This window comes from Miniopterus natalensis, chromosome 10 (genome assembly GCF_054644295.1).
Source record: "Miniopterus natalensis isolate mMinNat1 chromosome 10, mMinNat1.hap1, whole genome shotgun sequence".
NCBI classification, from domain to species: Eukaryota; Metazoa; Chordata; class Mammalia; order Chiroptera; family Miniopteridae; genus Miniopterus; species Miniopterus natalensis.
This window is the reverse complement of record NC_142090.1, coordinates 65,192,115-65,218,563: the sequence shown is the minus strand read 5'-3', so window position 1 is coordinate 65,218,563 and position 26,449 is coordinate 65,192,115. Positions and strand designations below refer to the sequence as shown.

Below are 26,449 nucleotides of genomic sequence, written 5' to 3'. Positions count from 1 at the left end.
TGAACTTGTAGAGATTTATTTTGTGACCTATCTTTCAGAATGTCCCAAGTGCACTTGAGAAAAATGTATATACTGCAGCTTTGGGATGAAATGTTCTGTAAATGTCAATTAAATCCATCTGATCTAATGTGTTAAGATCTCTGTTTCCTTGTTGATTTTTTGTCTGGAAGATCTATCCAGTGATGTTAGTGGGGTGTTAAATTCCCCTACTATGATTGTATTGCTGCCGATCTCTCCCTTAAAGTCCCGCAAGAGCTTTTTTATATATTGAGGTGATCCTATATTGGGTGCATATATGTTTACCAGGGTTATATCCTCTTGTTAGATCGATCCCTTTAGTATTATATAGTCGCCCTCTTTGTCTCTTTTTATGGCCTTTGCTTTGAAGTCCATTTTGTCACACATAAGTATTGCTACCATTGCTTTTTTTCCATTTCCATTTCCATAGCAAAAAATTTTTTCCATCCCTTCACTTTCAGTCTATGTGAATCTTTTGTTCTGAGGTGGGTCTCTTGTAGACAACATAGATATGGGTCATGTTTTCTTAACCATTCAGCTACCCTATGTCTTTTGATTGACAAATTTAAGCCATTTACATTTAAGGTTATTATTGATAGTTACTTGTTGCCATTTTTATTCTTTATGCCTGTGTTCCTCTCTCACTCTCCATTTCTTCTTCTTACAACAGTCCCTTTAGCATTTTTTGCAGTGCTGGTTGGTGGTAATAAACTTTTACCCTTTTTTTTTTTTTTTGTCTGGGAAGGTCTTTGTTTCTCTTTTAATTTTAAATGATAGCCTTGCTGGATAGAGTAGTCTTGGATTCAGTCCCATTACTATTTTACATTGATGCATCCACTAACTCATTTCAAATCTGTGATTCCTATTTTCTTACCTAATACCCAGGAGAAACTTCTCTACTGTTTTTTAGTGACATAAAAGGAATTCTCCATTATTGAACTTTTTAAACAACTTCATCAAATACTTATACCTAGTGACCAATTTGTTCTAGGAAAAAATTATGATATTAAAAGTTTTGGAGTAATTCAGCAAAGAATAATCAGTCATTACTTTTATGTGGAGTAATTAATTATCAAGCATTTATTTTGAATCAAATGTGCTAGGAACTGTGGAAATGAAAACAAATAAGATATCACTAAGTGGGCCCATAATTACCTCCAATAAAGAACATCCATCATAAAGAGAAAAATACCTAAGAAGACCTTACAATTCCAAGTCAGAGTTTCAATTTGGCCGTTAGCATTTAATTGCACTAAATAACACATATTTTTGTTAATTGGAAACTTCCCAGGTAGTTTTTAATAAAATTTAAAAAGTAGATGGCAAAAAAGGAAACACTATTTTTCAAAAGTCCATATGATACTGTAAACTTCTTTCTCTTTAAGACCTTGACAATTTTTTTATTTCACATGTCTAATGGAAATAGTTTAGTCTAATCATTTTAGAACATGTTTCAACAAATTCAAATTTTTTGTCCCACATATTCTAGAATCAATTTTATATTAAAACAGAACATGCACATTCTCTGAAAGGTAAAAAAATATATATAGCATTTATTTGGAACCCTTATTTCAGAGCCCATGTATACATACCCTTTGTATCACTAAATTCTATCACTGTCCCACTATTTGATATGGAAAGAATCTACTGTCACTCAGCTATTATTAACAAAGTCCCTAATGGAGCAGAATATGATTTTTACCATGTACAATACAGGGGAAAACTGAGACACAGAAATTACTAAATTATTTGCCAAAAGAAGACTGAGAAAAACTTAAGAGGCAAAAGAGAAAATAGTGGAACCTACTATTACAATTAACTGGTAAATTGAATGCAATTTCCCAGTGAGAGCAAAAAATTATGCATGTAAATTTACATATGAATATATACAAAGAACTGAAAAATCAAGGGAAATAATTAAGAAGGAATTTTTTACATAGCCTTAATTACATAGAGAAGTGTGGTTTCAAAATCAAAGTTGCTAAACAGCAGGTTCTAGTGAGCCATGTCCGTTTGTTGAAAAAACTTGGGAAATAAATATGGTTTATTCAATAAGAGATTATAAATTAAATTATGGCCCAAGAAGTTTAATTTTATAAGAGAATCTAATAGACATATATAATAGGTATAATATCATCTGACCAAGCACTGAAATATATCTTTAGAGAAAATAAAGTCTAATTTAAAATGTCTTAAAATTAAAGTTACAAAATAAAATTTCATGTGTAAATAATATTTAAGATGAAACTTAATCATAAAAGTGTGGACTTTTAAGAAAATTTGCAAACAATGTTAGTGGCAATTACAAAATGAAAGAGATGTTAAGGGAAATAGCAGATATTAGCTTATAAAATTACCTTTTTAAACATATTAAATGCTATGAATTGAAATGCTTTTTTAACTCAAGAGCAATAGTGCTTAAACTGAATGTGTATTATTTTCTTTTACGGAACAACTACATTATACCCATAAAACATTTTATGGCACTGCTTTATATCCAGCTTATTTCATCCTCAAAAACATTAATATGTAATATTTATAAAACTTTTTAAGTCCCTCTTCATAACCTCTTTAAATCTTTTGCAGAAAATCTGTGATGTTATCTTCTAAACAAAGTAAAACCAAGGCAGAAGGCTTTTATTCCATCATTTCTATAGTAACAAAAATACCTTTACCTTCCAGAAGACTTTCACAGAATCCCAAACACTAGCATGTTATAATCAATTAGGAATGAAACTAATTCAATAAATGAGAAGACTAATATTACTCAAAAGTATTATCAAGAATCAAAGAAAGATAGTACTTATTTTTTTAATACAGCTAAAATATGTGTCGAAGATGCTATTATAAAGTGGTTTTTAAAATAAAAATTATGTTTATTTCCTGGATTATTTCTTTCAAATGCAGGACCAAATAAATAAATAAAAACCTGGTAAAAAGTATAGGTCTTATAGTAAAAAGGCCTCAGTCAACCTACTATTTAAAAATAAATGAGAGTACATATTTCCAAAAGTTCAATTAATTAAAAAGAAGATAACCTGCTCTCTAAGTTCTTAACTGTTGTTTCAAACTGATCATGTCTGACAATGTCACCTTCAACCTCAAGGAAATTTCCTGTAGAGTGAATTTTTGTCCACTATGTAAGATTGTTTTATAATTTTCCCCTTTTGTTTATTAATTTGTGTTTATTGTTTCATGCACTCTGTATGTTATGCTTATGCTAGGAATTTTTTTCTTTACATAAATCAGAAAATTATATTGTTTTCAGAATTATTCATGGGTATCGTCTATTATTAGAACTACTTCACCCTAAATTTAAACGAGTTTAACCTCTAGGAGAGTTCTCACAACATTCAAAAAACACTGGCCAAATGTTACACTTCCTTGACTTTGTTGAAGCACTTCGTATTTCATCACTGTAATTTTAATTTCCTCCTATCATCTTCAATGACAGTATAAAAAACTCAAATTCAAAAACTCTTGCCTTTGAGGAATTAAAACAAATAGAAGTTCTATTTTTAATAACAAATAAATGACATCATTTTGGAAGCAAATATTTATAATCATATACTAGTACTAATATATGTTTTATCAATTTACTGTTTTTGAAACATTTAATTCCTGTGCCCTCAGGTAATTTAATAGGGGTTTATAAAACGACAATTTTTTAAGAAATCAGAAAGAGTTCCCTTAACATACTAAAAGATTATTTATATCACTGTCCTTTGAAAGAATGATGACTCTTTAAAATGAAGTCTCCTTAGTTCACCCACCCACTCCTCCATCTCACCCAGGGCTTTGACCAAGCTCTTCGCCTCAGCAAAAGAGGCAAATGGCTAAAATGATCAGTGTCTGGGCCATCAGGAACAGCCAATATGCAACATCAGCTGAGATTCCTGATTAGCGCGATGTCTTCTAAAAAAAAAAAAAGGTACCAAAACAAAACAAACAACAAAACAAAACAAAAAACGAAGTAACTCTATCTAGGCCATCTTTTCACCTTTCTTTATCACCAGAGAGAAGCATTTAACACATTGGTTTTGATAAACAGTAAAGAACTACTGATGAAGCTCTGATCCATAAAAAGCATATCTTATCATTTTTGCTAATAAACTTCCAGTTTTATAACATGCTAAGAGAACTTAGTAATTTTATTGTTTAATGAGATAAAACATAATAATCTTAGTACAAAGTGTTTGGATTAAATTGTTTGTGGCCTCTTTATGCAGAGTATTGTCAACATCTCTTGTCAAGAGAAAATTAATTCTCTTGTGTTCAAAATTCAGATTATCATTCCTCATTACATCTAATTCCAGAGAATAACCAAGTATGCCATGTCAGTAAGTGGACGAAATCTGCTTCTGAAATACTGTTTCCACTAAATAAGGTTTTAGAAAAGGTCCTGTACTGTGATTTCCCCTCATTATATCTGTGATGAGAAAATGATGAAAATGCCACCTTAATCCCCTAAAGACAAGGTCTCAGCATCCACCTTACCTGACAAGATTTTCATTGTCTCCAGTTCCCTTGCAAGTTGCACATTCAGTTCGTAAATCTTCAGCCTTGGGTTTCTTTTGTAACACAGACTGCCTCTGTCTCCTCTCTCTAGGAACTCTTTCCTGCCATCCCAGGGGCAACAAAACAAAATCAGGATATCAGGAACAGAAATAATTCTGAGCAAAAAAGTTTTCCAAAGTTTAGACTGTGTAAAAAGTGCTTAACTTATTCCAACCTCATGTTTTTCTTCATCAGGAATGAAACTTCGTTTTCGTCCTCTGGTTCTCTAAAAAAAGATCCACAAAAATATCTGATGTTTAATTAGTAAGAAAAATATTTGTCCTCTGTTAAATGTTACTGCTTAGGTTAAGCACTTGGAAAATAGTATTTCTGATTAATGCTGTATTTCTCTATTGCACTGTTATAATTTATGTCACAGGAAATTGAAACATGACAAATTAAACACAGTTTATAGTGCTGTACTTTAAATAACACAAGAATCTGATAGGAAAAAAATGTTATCCAAAATTAGTTTGAAGAATTTTTTCAATACTTCATATATGTCACACAATTATGACTTAGGCAGAGAATTTAAGTTTTCGTAACTTATATGATTTCTGAAATGCTAAACCTAGACTCATACTACATCTACTGTATGCCTGGGTATGTGTGTGTTTGCATGCATGTTTGTGTAACAATCAGTTTTTTACAGCCATAAAAAAGTGGGTGGAAAAGATCTCAGATGTTGCCAAATCCTAGTTAAAATAAAATGAACCAAAACATGATATAAATGACTTTTTTCTTTTTTAATCCTCACCAGAGGATACTTTTTCTATTGCTTTTCAGAGAGAGTGGAAGAGACAGAGAAATACATCGATTGGATGCCACCTGCACAAGCCCCAAGCAGGGCTGGGATCGAGCCTGCACTGGGGTACATGCCCTTGGTGGCCATCAAACTGGGACCCTTCAGTCTGCAGTCCGACACTCTCACCACTGAGCAAAACCAGCTAGGGCGTAAACGACTTACTTTAAACTTAATTAATTAAAATTTACATCCCATATTTCAAAACACATTTACCACTTGAAAGACAACATCCAAACGTTTAAGAGTAATTAAGTACGAAATGCAAAAGTATTTAACAACTGAAATGTTAAAAATCTCCACTCACATAGCACAGCCTCTGTAGACCTACAATTCCATGTGCAGACCACTGCTCTACAAAGAATGGAAGAGAAAGGAGGCACCACTCCCACAAATTACTATGTTGAGATCAGGGAGCATTCCCAGGTTAGAATAGTTACCAAATACTCTAAACAGAATTGCTATCTGACATAAATACATAGATGCTTTCCTAAAGTACTGTCATTTCAAGTCTTAATATCGAGTACCTTGTTATTTTAATACCATGGCTCAATGCATACTATTTAATCTGCCTCTAGATAACCAAGACTTGACTGAATTAGTCATTCAAAAGAAGTAAATTTATAAACTATGTATTCGTTTACATTAGTACTGCCAATTAGTACGTTTTAATCATATTATGTAAAGAACTGGGGAGAAAAAGTAAGGCCGTATCAGGAAAAGTCTTTAAGTGCAGACCCTACTTCTATTCTATCTGTTATTAATCCCAAAGACAGTGCTGAGCCTTGCTCCTCAAAATACCAATCATGCCTCATAGGCACTGGCCTTCCCTAGTAGCTTGTCAGAAATGCAGAATCTTAATTCTTACTACGTACTGAATTGGAATCTGCCTTTTAATAAGATCCCCACGTAAGCCACATACACATCAAAGTCTGAGAACATCAGTGCAGAAGAGTCCTTAATATTAACAACACTTATCTGAGTTCTAACTAAAACTTTATGTCTAGCTCTTTACATATCCATCTCTCCATTCTGTGACAAGCCGGTCCTTCATGCTTCAATTTCTGTTCCCCAACACAGTTCATTCCCAGACTGTTAAGGATGATATCATACTCATCTTTCTAAACCCAATTAAACTTAATACAATACGTATTACGTAAAGGCTGAATAAATTGGTTGTAAAAAAAATAAATAATAAGTGGTTAGATGAAACTCATAAATGATTATGCTAGATAATACAAATGATAAAATAATTAGCAAAAAGGGTAAATTATTGTTTCCTTCTCTAATAAGCGATTTTTCAATTTGCATAACTTTTGCATATAGGACATTTCAATGAGGTAACCAAAATAACCAACATCAAAGGGAAGATATTCAGATTACTCATTTTTGTTTATAAACATCTGAGAATGCTCCACACAGTCCCATGTTTCTCTTCATTCACCCATCTTTTAGGTAATGAAATAGCAAGTGAATCATTTAGTTTTTGAATCATCTAGTCAGTGAATTTATTTTTGAAGTACATATGTGAAAGCCTCCAAGTTCACGTTTTCAATTCTTTTGAAGATATACAATTATTTACGATGTCTAATTAATACTTTAAATCTTCAAGTATCTGAAATGACTCCATCAACTGGAAGTTTTTCATACTCATGAAATTAGTATCATAAGGCACGATGCCAATACATCATCCTAACGCACAATGGCATAGTTACATTTCTCTCTATATATAATTTCCTTCTTATATAAATACACATATATTTAATTAAAGTGCTATTTTAAAAATGAATAAATGCATTTATAATTATCTAAAACAGTCATTTAAAATTAAGTGCATTTATTACCAAATAGTAATCATTGATGTATTCCTGTAGTAATTTTAAATAACTAGCCATAAGAAACATAAACAATTTCCAGCCAGAAAAACATTGTTATAAGCAATATGAAATGACAGTGTCTTAGAGCTTTGAAAAAGCAGTCCAGGGGAGTAACCTGATGATCACACAGCTGATAAATGACAGAGGTAAACTTCAAACCCAGGTATCTCAACTCCCAATTCAGTGATTTTTCTTGCATGCCAAATCCAAGATTAATAAATTTAATCCCAAATAGAGATGAGCAAAATTATCATGAGAAAACAAATATCTAACTCTCACTTGAATACTTAGACTGTAACATCATAATGCCTAAATGAAGCATTCTTACATTTCGAAACAAGTTAGTTAAAAAAATTGTACCCAATGAAGAGGTAACCTCAATACCTCAATTAACACTACATTCTACCCAATTCGCTACCCTACACAGTATAATGACTACCATGATCCATTACCAAAGTAAATTATAACAAGCTTCTTTAGCTTTTATCACATCACTAATATTTACAAGGAGAGAAAAAATAAGGTGGCTGAATCCAAACACAACTCTTTACAATACCAAGTTCTCCAAGAAAATGCCAACAGCTGTTGGTCTCTTTCTAGTTGTAATGAAGTAGCAATAACAACTCACAACTGCCTATGAGCACAACAGAACATATCTTAAACATGGTGCCCCTAAATGAATCAGAAAATGTAAGGAGAGTGAAAAAGTGGGAGAAATGATGCAAAAAGGCAAAAAGAAAGAAAAACAAAAACAATTTGTTGGCTCATTCAACAAATTTCAATGATCAAAAAGCTTGCCCCATCTTAACTGTATGGTAGTATTCATAACCAAGTGGTTATTTCATGGTATACATGGAGGCTGACACTATTTTAGAAACAAAATAAAGCAGGGCGTGTAAATAACATGTGGAAAGAAGAGTTTTATTTAACAATTATGTGCTTTGGAACCTAACACAGATACATTGTCTAGAAATTCCAAATGATCAACTGAGGGTTCATTCCAAATTGTGGTTCCTTTTGCAATTATTAAGCTATTAAAAGCAAATGGAAAGTTCGAAACTAGCTCCAAATCTTGGCATAGTCCTTTTTTTTTTTTTTTATTTTAAGAACTTTTTGCCTAGGGAACAATTCAATCTGAGCTGCTTAGATCACCTGGCTCTTTGTCTGTCTATGGTACATTTACTTGAAAACAGGAGGTGATAAAAACATCCACAAAGAGAATGAAATGGTATCGGGAAAGAATAAAATATTTAGTCATCTGATATCATTTTAATAGCTACTTCATCTGAAACAAATAATTAGATGTTTCAATAACTTCATTTGGACTAGAAAACATGTAACAAATTTAAATTAATTCTTTAGAGCTGGGGTTAAATTTACAATTAAGTTTGATGCATGATTTTCCCAAGGTTAGAACAATTCATTTGACAAATGAACTAAATTTAAAACTAAAAGACAGCCCTGGCAAATTTGGCTCAGTGGTTAGAGCATCAACCTGCAGACTAAAGGGTCTTGGGTTCAATCCTGGTCAACGCACATGCCTGGCTTGCAGGCTCGATCCCCCATCCTGGTCAGGGAGCATGCAGGAGGCAACCAATCGATGTGTCTTTCTCACATCAGTGTTTCTCTCTTTCTTTCTCTCTCTCCCTTCCACTCTCTCTGAAAAGCAATGGAATAAATATCCTCAGGTGAGGATTAAAAAATAATAAAACTAAAGACAGTTCCTCCACATCTTTAATATCATAAGATGGGTTTCACACATTCATATGTGCAGTTTTCTCTAAATTTAACAATTTACCTATTTTATGACAAATCAACATTTATACAAAGAACAATAAACAAGCTGTTATGTAGCCAGATAAAACATAAGGAATGCCTCCCTATGTAATTATATATAAAAAGAAATGCTTATTCTTGAGAAAGATTTCCAATTCAATGTTATTAGCACAATTAAATCAAACCTTGAAAACCTCTGTAAAGCTTAATATCTTCAGATTTATACTGAGGAATAAAATACCTGCAACTATCTGGCAGCTGTTCAAAATGCTTCAATATAAATTTCATATATACATAAAGTTTATATATATATATATATATATATATATTCTAAAAATATATAAGTATTTTTTCCAATTATAGAACAATATATTGAAAACAATAATATATTAAGTAAAGCTCATGAAATATCCAAAAGAAAAATGTTAGTTACATATATAAACAAGGTTGGCTACTGGCATACAACAGATGGAATAGTGAGCACCAAGAGTGTTTCCCCTTCTTATCAACTGGCTGTAGGGTTTATTTTTATCTAATTTAATTTATATTAACAGAGTTAGGAAAATACATGGAAGAATAAAGAGAACATCATGATCAGTTTGGGTTAACAGTGTAAATAAAAATACAAATCTAAAAATATAAAACTATACATTTTACATAATAAATAGGTAATCCTATAAAACCCTTCTCACAGATCATGTTATAATCAAAATAAATAAATCCTAAGCTTTGCCTAATCTTCATTTTCTTTATTTCATACTCTTGGAAATAAATAAAACTGATGTATTTCCAAGAGGCAAAATAAACAGCAGAAGCCTTTGGGTTCCGAATAAGGTTACTTGACACCCACAGTGAATCTCTTCTTACAAATGAGCCAACGTGAGTAACATACAGTCCAGTTCCATCACAAAAAATTTTGCCAGCCCGGCCAGCATGGCTCAGTGGTTGAGCATCAAGCTATGAACCAGCAGGCCACAGTTCAATTTGGGTCAGGGAACATGCCAAGGTGTCGGGCTCAATCCCCAGCAGGGGGCGTGCAGGAGGCAGCCGATCAATGACTCAGTCTTATCACTGATGTTTCTATCTCTCTCTCCCTCTCCCTCCCTCTCTCTAAAATCAATAAAAACATATTTAAGGGGAAAAAATTTTGCCAGGTTTTCTTCTAAGGATAACAGACAGAGGTTATATAATTTGTTTAGTATTTCAAAAGTCACCTTGAGTCTTATAACAGACTCAATAATAGCTCTGATATCTAAAGCCTCCAAATAAATCTTTCTTCACAGAACTATAATACTTTAATTAAAACAGTACAAAATAACAAGTAAATTAAGAAAAGGACACAATGCATAGTAACCTTTAGTCATTAGGGCCAATCCATCAAAAAAATTATATATAAAATTAAGTTAAAAAATAAATTTAAAAAATATATAAAAAACATATTCCAGGTTTTCAAATTCTTAGGACTTAAGCGCTAACTTTATTAAGTAGGATACCATTTTGTATCTGTAAAACTAATTTAACAACAAATGTAGTAAGAGTAGAGTCTAGGACATTTGATTCTCAAGTGAAGACTGCCACTTGTAACAGGCTATTGACTTACAGTGTTAAGATGGAAAACAGATTAATCAAGTGTTTAAGTCTATTTCCAAAATAATGGTCTATAAGAAAAACATGGTTTCAGTCAAAGCTGCTAAAAAAGTACTTTGACTTTTTATTGTGTTTATTTTCCAAAAAAGGAGATACACAAAACAAGATCGAAAATGTATGAGACAGGAAGAAAGCTCTCACAACTTCAGAGACAGCAGAAGATGATACACGTGTGCAAAAGACTATGGAAAGATAGGTCCCAACAAGTCCTTTGGCACTTACATAAAAGATGAAAAGTCACTACATGACACAGAATGTAAAGAAAATGAAAAGAAAATCTGAAAGCTTTCAAGTTACATTAAAGTTGTTAGAAAATATGCCAAAAAGTACAAACATCAATTTTAAAGTAACTTCAAAGGGGACATGGGTAAGCTAATTTATATTTTCTTCAAAAGTAATTTACTTGCCTAAAAGCAAGTGAAAAGTCATATAAAAAATAATGCAGAGAAAATGTCTAAATAATAGCTTCTTAAACATAAGTATCCCAGTCTGCTTTTACAGTAATTCTCTAGTTTTACCAACAAAATATGATTAACATACAAGGAGAAAGGACCAATTTCCTTCCTAACAATAAAGGACTAGAAAAAAAGAGTTTTCCAAAGTACACTGGCTTCAAATGCATAGTCATGGTGGAAGATAGTATTTCACAAATAAGTTCTTCTAAGTACCTACTGTGAACCCAACCTTGTGGTAGTCCATGGGTATCCACAGGGTTTTAGGTATATGAGTCTACAGATACCAAACCATTACATGAATAATTACTTAAAAATATAGTAAATGCAACTAAGGTAAAATAAAAGAATAAAATCACACTGGTCAGATCTTTCAAAATCTCAACTACAATAAAAATTGTTCTTAAATTTAAAAATCATAGTTTTAATACCCTTCATAATGATATAAAACTCTACATTCATCTTAACAATGGATATAGAGAAAATGTCTAAGAAAAATATAAATCTCAAAGGAACACATTTCAGTGTGATGCTTACAACCCTCAAGGAGGAATGGAAAAAGAAAAGTTCAGACTTGCAAGAGGATAAAAGAATCAAGGGTGGTAGCAAAAGCATTATTAAAGAGACTAAACGCAGGATCCTGTAAGATACCAGAATTTTAAGTGATAGCAGGAGGTACTGGGGTAAAGTAGGTTGCTGGATAACTATGAGAATAAAGATGGCTATTGGACTAGAAATGTAAAGAAGGATCTACAATACACTGAACTCAAAGGAATCTGGATTTAGTCATGGTTATTTCACATATGCCTTAAAATAAAAATAAAAAATTATTTCATCTACCCAGTGCAGAAAACTCTTCAAAAATATCCCTGATAGTCATATAGCTTTAACTATTCCAAAGAACAAGCAGCATGTTCCACTGTAACACAGTTCTAATTGTTGGGCCCAGTAATTAGATAAGTCTGAACTTATCCTACCATTCACATAACATCAATTGACTGCCTCCCGCATGCCCCCTAGTAGGGACTGCGCCCTGAACTGGGGTATGTGCCCTGACCAGGAATTGAACCAGCAACCCTTTGGTGCAGGGGATGACGCCCAACCAACTGAGCCACACTAGCCAGGGCACATTATTAGGATTTAATCCAATTAATGTCTTTAAAATTTTGCCAGATAGTTATGTGAGAGGCTGTTGCCATCAAAATGCCTATCATAAAAACATGTTGTAAGAAAGACGGCTATAGGTGTTGATACCCAAATGTGGTTCAAAACTTTTACACTAACTTTTATGCTAAAGTTTCCCATGCTTATACAAGTATCTGGCTTACTGTTACTTTAAAAAATTCAGCTTATTATTGACTGGGCAATAATAACAGTGAACTTGCAGTCCTTGTGGCTCGCCTCAGTCTTATATCTTTCCTCTTCCATTTCAGTACTATCATGTTACCCACTAGGGCAATTTAACTATACCGCTCATATGGACACTGTACTTTCTAATTTATATTACATTTCCTTGATAGCCAACTTTCTATCAACTTTCTGTTTCCTAGAGGGCATAGAGCATGTCTTCATTTTAGTATTCTATTCATCCTCTATTGCCCAGTGCCTTATGTTATTAGTTCCTCAAAAGATACATGTTAAAAAAACTAACTTGATCATGGTTCAAGACTAGTAGAGTCACAAGCAAGTATTAGAGAGTATACAAAGAGCTGGATTCCCCTGCATCCAATTTTTACTGCTTAACATAAAGAACTATTCAACTCAAGAATAAATATTACCAAAGCACTCGTACAAAAGATAATTGCCTTCAATTTTGAGAATTGTGAAGAAAATGTAACATAAATTCATGTTTCCGTCTGTTATAAACAAAAGTTCACCTTAAAGTACTGTCTTGCCTTTACTGGACTCTGAAGGTTTACCCAAGAGGCCAAAATCCGCTAAAAATCAAATCAGTGAGGCTGAGAATTACGCTGCGTGCGTCAGAAGTCATGATCTGCCCTCTAAGTGCTGCGAGGTAAAGCTGGAAATTAGCAAAACCAAAGTAGATGAAATAACTGTAGAACTACCGGGATCTCCGAAGATGTGAAAAACAAAACAATTAAGTATTCAAACTAGCTTATAAAATCCTAAAATGGACTACATGATACTAGAGAGTGAATGCTTCACAGGTGAGTAAAACTGCAACCTACAAGGTCAGTGGGCTTGCAGAGTTGAGAAACAACCTGGAATGGTAGAAGGGTAAAAATACTATTTGAAACTAGTGGAATGGAAGTGCTGTAATAAAACTCATATCTGAAAGATTAGAACTACATAACATTTTAATAAGTTCAAGAAAATGTTTTTCTTAATCCAAGTAATATATAAAGTATGGCAGTGATTTGCAACCTTTTCCATCTCATGGCACACATAAACCAATTACTAAAATTCTGTGGCACACCAAAAAATATATTTTTTGCTGATCTGATAAAAGAAATAGGTGTAATTTTGATTCATTCATACCGCGTGGCTACTGTTGTGTTGGCTGTTGTCATTTTTTTATTTGAAAATCTAAGGGGAAAGAGGACAGTGCCCCTGACTAAATAATCAGGTATTGCATGTTTTAAAATTCTTCAACACATCGGTTGAAAATCACTCAAGTATGGTGATTTTACATTTGAAGGTGGGCCAGGTATATAAATCAGTTCACTATCCTATAAAAATGCTCTCATTCAGGAGAAGAAAAGCAATTCTCCCAATACAAAAGAAGTTAAATTATATTATGATAAATGAGATTCCAGTCCCAAAGACTAAACATTTTCATTCCTACAATAAATGAAAAATGTATTAAAATAGTATCTGCAATCATTATTATTGGCAATCAATGCAGAAGTTAAAGCTATTAGAGAAAATTACTAGTTTTCCCCAGAATGTATAATTAGACTATGAAAGATACTATTTTATAAAGTGATATTACTGATAAACCAAATGTAGATTCAAAACATCAGCTCAACCACTAAAAAATAAATTATATCAAAGCCAACTTTTGAAATAAACATTGGCAATGTATGGTATAAATTATAAGAATTCTGAAGGAAAAGTTACTTAATGCAATCAAAATAAGAGGGATTCTCTTTGCCAGAGTCTCTAATGATAAAAGCCCTAAACTCATTTGTGTAGCTTCTATAAACAAAGAGGAGAGAAAGTCACTGGGTTAACAGACGCTGCTGACATATCGCCTATCACAAGAACCTTTGTTTTTTAAGATTCTCTACTTCACCCATGTTACTCCCTTTTAATTAACTTTTTAAAAAAAAGAAAAACAGGGAGAGAAAGCCTGTGATTCACTCATAAGTGAATGGCAAACAGTGTGAAGGCTGAGCTGGGTATTCAGCAAGCTAGGGAGGGAGTTAAGCCTCTCTCTATTTTCAATACCGCCGGGCCTGTAAAAAGCCCAGGTTTGCTTTCTTTGGCCTGCACTCAGATTATCCTCTTGGTATGTTACAACTCTTCAGTCCACTGTGTGCATGCATGCTGTCAGTGACTCTATCAGAATTTACTGCGTGCCTTGCACAATGCTGAGCTGGGAGAATATGGGTGAAAAAGACAATATCACAGACCTCAAAGAGGTAAGAGAAGGGGCGGAGGGAAGGAGTCTGGAAATGTCTCTGTCTATAGGGCACCTAGCCATGTGGCAAGTAAGCACTACATTAGCCACTTTTCAAAACAGCAGTTGGTTACTACGCAAGATTGCCTGCGGTCAGTCTGGCACACATGTCTATCATGACCCAGCCACCTTACTCACTCTAAGGCTGGAAATCACATTTCCCGAGACCCCTTCCCTGAATAATTCAATGTTCATAACCTCGGATTTGAAACAGATAGGAAGGTCATTTTTCTCAGCAGGTCAGAGGACTCTGATGCTTGGCTCTTTCAGATGCTGCAGCCTTGTAAACCTTTCCATTAACTTCCACATCACAGTCCTGGCAGACTGCAGACTTCCCTACAAACTCATTTTTCCACCCACTCACCAGTGCTCTTTAGGCTGAGATCTTCACTGCCAAGTTCTCTGACCTAATGTTAGCTCCCACCACCTGTTCAGTGCTTCAGGATAAATATTTCATTGAGTTTCTCTGACGTTCAGCAGAGCTCCTCCAGCCTACGGTGACAGCTTTCTTAATATCCATACCCCAGTGGTATAAGCTCCTAATTCTCCACAGAGTGACTTTCATATTCCTGGCCAAACCCTTAGTCAGTAAGCTGCTGGAACCCTGAGGAGCCTCTGATTCTGGCCCAAGGAGAAGAGCTAGTAATTTTGTCTAGAAAAGCAGCACAATAAAGTGGTAAAAAATATGGACTCAGGAGATAGCTAAGTTTGATTTCTGGCTTAGAAGCTGCATGTCTTTAGGCAGTTAGTTACTTAAACTCTACCTCAGTTTCTCATCTACAAGGCAATGACATTAATAACTACTTAATAGGGTTAATATGACAAGTATGTTAATATAAAATATATACTAACAAAGGCGACTAAAAATATGCTTTTCATTCTTATTCTTCTTTAGGCTTAGTCTTCCTACTTACATCCAGTAATAAAAATCGAGAGTAATGGGTACTGAGACGCCGAAATACTAGAGATGAGATATTTGCAACCCTATCTAAGATGTTACAAAAGTCATATCTCTGAAACAATATGTGAAGAATTTTCTAAAACCAGATCATTCCTCTTTTACTTGAATAATTCTATTTAATTAATACTTGAATATTTCTGTTTCTTGAACTATCCCCACACTACTTTTCCACTACTTTTTCATTGATAATTTCTTTCTTTCTTTTTTTGACAAATACACCAAAAGAATGTACCCTTGGTAGATTTGAGGAATGTGAATTTGGGTTGGGGGAGGGGAATTCTAGCAAGAAACTCAAAGGAGATTTTAATTATATTTTTTCATTTCTTACAACTAAAAAGTATTTACGTATTACTTTTATAGTTAAAATTTAATTTTAAAAATAACTGTAACATTTGGAATAATAAATTGCCAAATAATTGATGGTAAGCCAACAATTAAATATAACATTAAAATGTGAATCAAAGAGAATCTCCATGTTTGTAAAAGAATGGTACTGTTTGAAAGTATAGTATTTTCATTTTTACACTTAGAAATAGCTCTTGTAACCCATTATCTTTAAACACTAAGTCTTTAGTGCTATAATTTTTTCCAGCAAATTTTCTGGTTAATCTTTTGATCTCCTTCGGGTAGAAAAATCTAAGAGAAAAATGTAATTCTGGGACTACTCCCTTTGAAGAGCATCTATATCTTACAGAATTGGATGTCTCAAAATATGCTGTATTCGTTCAGGTTTCTATAAATCCTTATTAAGGAAACCAAAGTAGAATGAAATGAAAATTGACTTCCCTCAGTATCCAAATAATAAAAATATAGTAAGGCTTGCCGAAGTAGTCTATTCCCCACTGCACTCTCTGGCCATGATAAATGGAAACTGCCTGTCAGCAGGAAAAAGTGGATGCCATTCATCTAATAGCAGCCTTGTTTGACACAAAGGAGGCACTGGAGCACAAAGATTGAGTCTGTGGGCCCATCTCTCTTAACAATGGTCAAACCATGTGACCAAATCAAAAAGATATTTGTTGCCTTATCAAAAAAGCTGAGATTCAATGAGCTAAATGTGTTTTTTTTAAATATATCTTTATTGATTTCAGAGAGAGGAAAGGAGAGGGAGAGAGAGAGATAGAAACATCAATGATGAGAGAGTCACTGATCGAGCCCGCAACCCAGGCATGTGCCCCGACCAGCAATCGAACCCCGATCGCCTGAATCCCAGGTCAATGCTCAACCGCTGAGCCACACCCAGCCGGGCGATGAGCTAAATGTTTTAGGTATGTTTGGAGTGACTACTTAGGAAAGAAAAAAATAGGAAAGAAAAACCACATACTTTCCCAATTTCACTCTTAGTACAAAGGCGTACACTTTTTTTTTTTTCCTACAGGTTTCACGGTACTCACAATTTGGAAGAAACAAAAGCAAATGGACACAGAACAGGAAAATTAAGATCCACTGGTGGCTCACCTACATGAATGCTGTTAGTCTACTTACTGATTTGCTGTTTCTAAATTTTTTATTTTCTTTCCATTTGATTTACTTAAAATTTCAGTTTCAAGTTAGAATACCTTCAAGCATTTTATTAACTTCAACACTATTGCACAATTGACAGGAGTGATGCCAATGCTCTCAAACAACTGGAAAAAGAAAACTGTTCATACTCAATGAGGAGTACAAAGAAAAAGAGCGTTGAATCTACATTTAATGTGAATGAACTCAGTTATATGAGACAGTAAGTGGGGATGTGCCTGCATTCCCATTACACTATGCTGTGCAAAGACACATGAACACTCTGCTATCGTATTAGAACACCACACTCCCAAGCATGCTACCTAATAACCAAATGTTTTACAACAACTCTATCTGTACTTCAACTAAATGCTCCCCTACAGACCTCAGTAAAGACATGAGTTCTTAATCAGGCTATTTGGGTTCTATTCCTATCTACTTACTATCTATAAGATCACAGGTAAAGTACACAAGCTTTCTGTTCCTCGGTTTCATTTTGAGTAAAACAGAGGTTTAATAGTTAAAAACTAACTTATTTTAATAGGGTGGAGAATTACAGTACAGTGTCTGGCATATGATGCATCATCAAATGTTAGCTATTATTAAATCATCTTATATATAGGTAAACTAATCCCCCACATCCTCTTCTGATGCACCGACCTTTGAAAAATGTAATGAAGTATAAAATACTCAATGGTTAAGTTGTAGGAAGAAATACAAAATAAAAAATGGTTAGATTTGCGCTGATCAGTTTGGCTCAGTGGTGAGAGTGTCAGCCCTCAGACCGAAGGGTCCCAGGTTCAGTTCCAGTCTAGGGAACGCACCTCATTTGCAGGCTAGATCCCCAGCCCTGGTCCGGGTGGGTATGGGAGGCAACCAATCGATGTGTCTGTCACATCTATGTTTCTCCCTCTCTCTCTCTCTCTCTCTCTCTCTCTCTCCTCCCTTCCCTCCCCTCCATTCCCTCTAAAATACCAATGGAAAAAATATATCCTCAGGTGAGGATTTAAAAAAAAAACAACAAAAAATAAAACAATACAGTCTTAAAAATAACCAATAACAATATACATGTTTCTTTCTTTGGTTCCTGAATGTATATTCACCCTTTGTTTTTCTCACCTCTTAAGTTCTAGCCTCAGAATTTTGTGATGATTATGATAAATAGGTAATAAATTACCGTGTTTCTTATTGGAATCTTCTTGGGTTCTGGAGGCATGTCCTGTGGAACAAATTTCACTGGTTCCTTAATCTGCCTCCTTGATCGTTTGGTCCCGTCTGGTAAGGTTTCCATGGCCATCTCTGCTTCCATATCACTGCTCCCAGCCTGGTCACATTCTGAACACTGCCTACATAAAGAAAAAATATAAGTCCATACATTTATTTTTACATCCTAGTGTTAGCATTGGTTTCTATAAATATAAAATTCAGGTATATGTGAAGAATATATAAAAATATAAATGTGTATATGTGACCACAGGGTATACAATCACTATACATAAAGGCATATATATTCCTATAAGAATGAAAACAGTAAATATATAAGGCAATTCCATGTAGCCCACTTCTGTAAGTGTAATAAGAACATATGTAATAATGCTGCATGTTTATGTGAACTAACATAAAAGATTTAGCACTGATTAAAAAGGTAGTTTCCCTTTGGAAATCATGACTTTTCCTTAAGTGACATGTACTGTGATACCTGAAAATCAAAGTCAGTTATTAACCCTACACTACTCCTGTCATAGCTATCATATCTTTTCATCTTAATGACAAGCCATGATGAATATAGCAACTAAGACTCTATAGGAACAGTTTTTAAAAAGTATTGAAGAAATAAATGGGTCATTTTAGTTAGTGGCCCATACTATTTACAAAAGAGGAAATATAGACTTACTCATTAAAAGAATTTAATGAAGCATTTTTAAAAACATGGGGTTGGAAGGAAGATGGCAGAGTAGGCAACCACAGGAATCTGTTTCTCTACCTAGAATACAACTGCACCAGCAGAATCTGTCTGATGTAACTATTTTGTAACTCTGCAGTCTATTGAAGGTTTGCAACACAGACAAACAGCTGTTAATTTCAGTCAATTCAGCTCTTAGCACTGTTGCAGCTACCCAATGCCCATCTCAAGCCACACAACAGGCAGTTGTGCACATATTCCTGCCCTAGTTTGTACACAGTAGTTAGGAGCCAGGGTGGGCAAAACAAACCCTGACTTCAAATATTGGGATCCATGCTCCGAGTGCTAGTTGCTGCTTTTGGTCATAGAAGTGTGGACAAAGTGGTGGGTGACCTCCCTCTATTACTGCAAGACACTCCTCCTCAGTCTGAAGTAACTTCCAGGACTTAAAAGACCAGGATCCTTTATCCTTCCACCTTCATTTTTCTCTTCTTTCCCCTTTGGGAGACATACATTAAAGACCAGGACATTCAAAAATAAGTGCATAGATGAGAAAAATAAGAAAGTGACCACACTTGTTCAAAAAAGACATGAGAAGGCCATAAGTTTACACCTCAGGCTGATCCTCAGCAAAGAGACAGCCCACTATAATAAAACAAACAAGTAAAAAACAATACAAAACATAGCAAACCCTGGGGATAGAGAAGAATTTCATTTCCAGACTTAACACATCATTAAGTTTAAATATCCAGTTTTTGACCAAAAAAAAAATGAAACAAAATAAAAAGCATACAAAGAAAGGCAAAAGTATAGTCCATTTAAGGGAGCAAAATTAAGTAAACAGAAACTGTGTCAGAAGACCTAATGGCAGATCTATAAGACAAAGACTTTAAAACAACTGTTACAAAGATGCTCACTAAACTGAAGGAGGTTGTAGAGAAACCCTGGAAAACAATGTATGAACAAAATGGAAATATAAATAAACAGATAGAAAACCAAAAAATAAATCAAAAGAACCCTGGACCTGAAAAGCACAAAAATTGAAATGAAAAATTCATTTTTCCATGGGGAAAAAAAAAAGCAGATTTAAGCAGGCATAAGAATCAATGAACTTGAAGATAGGACTGTGGGAATTATCAAGTATATGGAAGAAAAAAGACTGAAGAAAAGTGAGCATAGCCTAAGGGACATGTGGGACATTAACAAGCAGACCAACATTTGCACTGTGGAAGTCCCAGAAGGAAAAGAAAAGAAAGAAGGGCAGAGACAATGTTTGAAGAAATAATGACTAAAAAAAAATAATCTGATGGAAGGCATGAGTATAAACATCCAAGAAGCTCAATGAACACATTGTTCAATAAACTCAGAGTCCCACACCAAGACACCTTATAATCAAACTGCAAAGGAAAAGATACAGATAGACTCTTGAAAGCAGAAAGAGAGAAGCTCAGAATTGTCACATATGATCCTCAATAAGATTATTAGGCCCGGCTGGGCGTGGCTCAGTGGTTGGGCGTCGACCTGGGATCCAGGCAATCAGGGTTCGGCTCCCGGTCAGGGCACATGCCCGGGTTGCGGGCTCGATCAATGCCTCCTCTCATCATTGATGTTTCCATCTCTCTCTCTCCCTCTCTTTCCTCTCTCTGAAATCAATAAAGATATATTTAAAAATAAATAAATAAATAAGATTATCAGCAGATTTCTCATCAGAAACTTCGGAGGCCAGAAGGCACTAGGTCAATATATTCAAAGTGTTAAAAGAAAAAAAAAGAAAAACACAAAAAAACAGTCAACCAAGAATCCTGTATGCAGCAAAATAGCCCTTTAAAAGTGAGAGAAATTAAGATATTCCCAGACAAACAAAAACTGGAGAAATTTGTTACCACTAGCTCTGTCCTGTAAGAAATGCTCAAGAAAATCCTGCAGGGTGCAATCAAAAAAAGACACTAGACAGTAACTCAGAGCCATATGGATAAATATAGACCTCAATAAAGTTTCATACATCATCCGTTTGAAAGCTAGTATTATTGTAACAATGGTTTTTAACTCCATGTTTTGTTTTTTACATGACACAAGAGACTAATACATTGAAAAAAAATTTTGCCCTAAAAGCTACTATTATGTAACTTTGGATTGTAAGTCCACATGTTGAAGAAGGATTTGAATAATTACTTCTCCAAAGAAGATACACAAATAGTTAATAAGCACATGAAAAGATGCTCATTGCTACTAATCATTAGGGAAACGAAAATTAAAACTATAATGAGATACCACCTTACATTCATTAGGATGACTACTATCCAAAAAACCCCAAAACAAAATGAAAACCAGAAAATAAGTGCTGGTGAGAGCGTGGAGAAACGAGAAAATCTTGTATACTGTTGGTAGATGCGTAAAATGATAGATGCTTTGGAAAAGAGTATGGTTGTTCCTCAAAAAACAGTATGGTTGTTCCTCAAAAAATTAAAAATGCTATTACCATATAATCCAACAATTCCAATTCTGGATATTTACCCAAAAGAACTGAAAGCTAAGTCTCAAGGAGACATCTGTACACCCATGTTACATGGCAGCATTCTTCACAATAGCTAAAATGTGGGAGCAATCCAAGTACCCATTCATCAATGAATGGGTAAGCAAAATGTAGTATATACTTGCAATGGAATATAATTCAGCTTTAAGAAAGAAATTCTGAAGTATGCTACAACATGGATGAACCTTGAGGACATTATGCTGAGTAAAATACGCCAGTCACAGAAAGACAAACACTATATGATTGCACTTAGATGAGGTAATGTAGTCAAAACCACAGTCAGAGTAGAATGATGGTGGGCAAGGGCTCAGGGTAGGGAAGAGTGGGGATTAATGTTTAATGAGTACAAAGTTACAGTTTTACAAGAAGAAAAATACTATAGAGATTGATGGTTGCACATTATTAATGTATTTAATACTGTTGAACTGTTCAACTTAAAAATGATTAAAATAGTAAATTTTATGTTACATATTTTTTGCCACAATTGATTCCAATAAGATATACCAGTAGCTTCTTAAATTTTGGTTTCAAAAGCACATAAATGTCAAAAAAAAATACACTCCACTATATCTGAGAAGAGCAAACCAGTATGAGAGTCTCATGACAAACTGATAAAAGAACATTATGAAAAAGCAATTCTGTAAAATGGTGAAAATTGTAAGCTTCCTAACACAATGAACAGAGGTAGCTTTATGAGATAAAACAGTGAGGTCAAAAACATGCTTAATATGTTTGAGAAACACACACAACTTTTTGTATACATCACCATTTAAGAATATGGGTTCATTCTTTTCTAAAACTAGAAAGGTAATTTGTATTAAAAGAATATCACGTTCATTCCAAAGTTGTCCATGTCCCACATTCTTCCTATATAGAATCAGCCTATTAAAATATGAACACTTGTCTCTCCCTTAGACTGAAATTAAGGAAAGGATAGAATTCATCATAGGTATCATAAGCTTTTATCAAACATTTGTAGTGATTCAATATGCCCAAGTTAAGGGAAAAAAAATAATTAAGAAACATGTCAAATGTTTCTAGATTTGCAAAGAATGGTTGAACTTAAATATAACTAGCACAAATTCAAATAAAAGCATGAATATGGAGGCAAATTCTTGATAAATTAGTTCAATTTCAAAATGAATGAAGTATTTGAAAAATTCTTACAGTAAAGCAAAAGAGAATTATAAACACACTAGACAGAATTCATGATTTAAGAATCCACTAAGATACCAAACTAGTCTCAACTTAAAATTCATTTCTCAAAAAAACTATTACAGCATTATTCATATAATAATATAATAAACATTTGTCAGAAGCATTTTTACCACAAAAATAGAAGACAGTAACAATGTGAGGTGATGAACATGTCAATTAACTTAATTATTTTGCAATGTATACGTAAATCAAATTAAGTTGTATACCATATATATATATACACACACACATACACACACACACATTATATTTAATTTTTAATTGTTGGTTATACCTCAATAGTTGGCTAAAATATTTATGACAGTATCAATTTTAAAATGTGCCACAAACTTTATTATGAAGCAATATAACACTTCATCGTACTGTACTGAAACAAAGCCAACCCAATTCTAACATCTAAATCCTCTCCATTTTACTTACCAATAACTGTTTTTGGTCTTTCGTGGCATCCGTGTAAGAGGAGGGTCCAGACACCCAAGATGGTAATGGAGTTTACAGGTATCACACAATAAAAGAAGATGCTGATCATGGTTCTTTTTACAAATTCCACAACTTTGAATAAAGGCAGAAAATAAAGTATTAGAATAATAATTATCATAGTGAAACAGTTAATTTATAGCATACTTTATAAATTTCAAATTTCATCTCAATTAACTTAATATTTCTTTTGTTGAAATCAAATCAAATGTTTTTTTTAACATATCTTTTTGTAATGTCAATAACTAATCGTTAATTCTAAATACTTTTGAGAATACTGAAAAATAGCTCAGATCTAGTATAAATAGTACTAGAGACAAACCTTTAGGAGCAGGGCATATTATCTATTCTCAACATCTTTATCTTAATTTTAATTATCACAGAAAACCCATTTAACATTAGCTCAATTTTCCTCTAAAAATATAAACAAGAATTTTCCAATTTTCTACTTATCTACAAAATGAGTGACTTTACAAACAAATGTCAGTTTCTTTTCTACCATTAATTATAAATCTTTCAAAGACCCCTCAACATGTAAAAAAGCTACATATATACAAGTCTCTTTTGAAAATCAGACTTTGCATCTTAAAAATATACTATAGATATTTACTGCAGAGAATGAGGAGTTTTACTACTGGTGTTACTGTTATTTTGGGATTTTTGTTTGTTTTTAAGGAATCTAACTTTTCTTGTGTAAAAAAGGCAACTACTAAGAGCACACACACCATGACAAGAAAATCTAGAGTATATGTAAAGACTGGGAATGTAAAGACTGAAAGAAAAGCTGTTCAGAACCTAAAAGACTATCCATGTACAGAAACATCAATGATGTTTGAATTTTTAAAATAATGTTAGAAAAAAAATATCTCACACACACACACACACACACACACACACAAAACAACCACCAGTATTTGCTCTCAAAATTGCTCAGAGTTAAAAAAAAAAATCACGTAACATATTCAAAAATAAAAATGAACTGTAGTGCTAAAACTCAGAAGTATAGTGATATGCCTGATGGTTCCAAATGAACCAATTTTATTCAGAAAAGGCTGGATTGAGAATGTGCTAGTCTTCACACAGTACATTAAGACACTAGTGGGCTTGTCCCACATTTCAAGGAAGTTATTGGCTATTACCTATGGAGGGAACCTTCAACCAGGAATAGGAATTATAAAGATTGATGTTGTTGCTATTGCTATTTCTGAAAAAGGAAGAGGTTGTAGGGATATTTATGTATTACATAAGCATACATGCATGATCACATGAAAATACATTTGTTTGTGTATGTGTATATATACACAAACATAAATCTACTAGCATCTTCTAAATTTTTCTCATTTAATCAATATAATCAGTTATATTTAAAAAATCATTTGGGGTGGTGAACACAAATATAGTGTACAGATAGATGATGTGTTGTAGAATTGTGGACCTGAAATCTGTATAATTTTGTTAACCAGTGTTACCCAATAAAAATCAATAAAAGGGAAAAAGGAAGGAAGGGGGGTGGGGGGAAGGAGGGAGGGAAAAAAGGAGTGTAACCTATTAAACTATGCAAAGAAGTCTTGACTATATAAAATTACTATAATGGACACTGTAAAATATTGAGCCAAAAAAGTAAAGAATAGAAATACTTCTGGAAACAAAATTACTACAACTTAGCATAAACAGAAAAAAAATGTAGACAAGATTCAAACCTAAACTTACGTTCATTATCTACCACTGTACAAAAGCAGTAATTCAGAGTATATATTTAATACCCATCACTCCTAAAAACACATGCAGAACTCTAAAACACACTCAAATAAAATACCTGTTTATCTAATGTACTGTTTAACTATTTATAAAAAGAATCATCTATATTATTTAAAGTCACTTTCCAATTCTCCACAAAGAGGGGAGCTCATTTCCATAAAGCTATGCACATATATCCCCAGTTACGTAAAAGATACAAAAAGTCATTTCATTTATCTTATTAAAAGAGGAGTAAAAATCTCTTCTATCATTAAACTTAAAAAGCATCTTTGAGGAAGGTAATAATAAAAATGAACTTTAAATGCATTTAACTTAAATTCTGGTGTGGACATCATTCATTCTCAAATACTTAAAGTACCTTGTTACTGAAAATACTAGTTTGAAAGTACATACACACGGTTAATCTGCCATAATTGTGTTACTTGCCTATAAAGTACTGTAGGAAGAGCAGATGTCTTTTGTGTGCCTCCTTCTTTCTTACTTGGTTTGCGCTCCTTGGGTGCTCGCAAAATTGCCGGTATGTTCAACTTCTATTGATTTGAACAAATGCAGTTTATTTGTTTTAAAAAACTATAAAACAACACTTTCCTCCCTAAGCCATTCAAATCAACTGAAAGCGCTAGGATTGTGGGGGGAAATGTTTTACCAGCTATTACACGGGCAAAAAGGATTAAAATGAGTTTTTGTTTCACAGTTACTTCCATTAGAAACCTATAATTACATACTTCCATCAATTTTCAGTAGCACACGAAAGCATTATGAAAATTAAACTTCTATTTTGCTTTAAAAAGTAAAAGACAAGGACAAGCATTTAAGAACATTAAAACACACACACACACACACTTGACAAAAAGAATATTGAAGCCGTTTATTTTCCTCAACATCCCAACTACACTGGTGCTCTATAGGTTAATTAGAAAAATTATCTTATTGGACCAAACTCTCCACAAAGTGAATGAGAATCTCTTTGGGTTTCTACTAATCTGTAGTATGCTGGCTTCTCAGACAGCAACCATCTATCAAAGTCATTTCTCAGTGGCCCAGTGGGCCAGCATCTGTTCAACCAACTGGAAGAAAGTGTCATGTAAGCAGTACAAATGAATTCTACCTCTGCTGTGTATTTTACATTTGCACAAGGAAATCTGTGAACTTCTGTTAAAAGTCATTTAATAAATGAAAATGCCCTTTTATAACAGATTCTTATGAGACCAACTTGAAAATCAACCCAAAAGATAATGCTAGCTTGGCAAATAAACCAATAATAAGCTTGTACTCAACATTAACTTCTCTAAATAGAAAATATAAAACACTAGCCGTGGTCGGGTAG

At 33.6% G+C, this 26,449-nt stretch overlaps 1 protein-coding gene across 1 annotated transcript in view; it reads right to left on the bottom strand.

Moving 5' to 3' along the window:
- Positions 1-26,449, bottom strand: part of PHF14 (PHD finger protein 14) — a 138,269-nt gene that overhangs the window by 72,516 nt on the left and 39,304 nt on the right. Inside the window, exons 12-16 of the mRNA XM_087821184.1 lie at positions 25,549-25,652; positions 23,308-23,439; positions 18,411-18,579; positions 4,751-4,801; positions 4,516-4,637 (exon numbers count right to left, since the gene is read on the bottom strand). Of these exons, the coding sequence (XP_087677310.1) occupies positions 4,516-4,637; positions 4,751-4,801; positions 18,411-18,579; positions 23,308-23,439; positions 25,549-25,652 (578 nt within the window). The remainder of the gene's footprint in view (positions 1-4,515; positions 4,638-4,750; positions 4,802-18,410; positions 18,580-23,307; positions 23,440-25,548; positions 25,653-26,449) is intronic.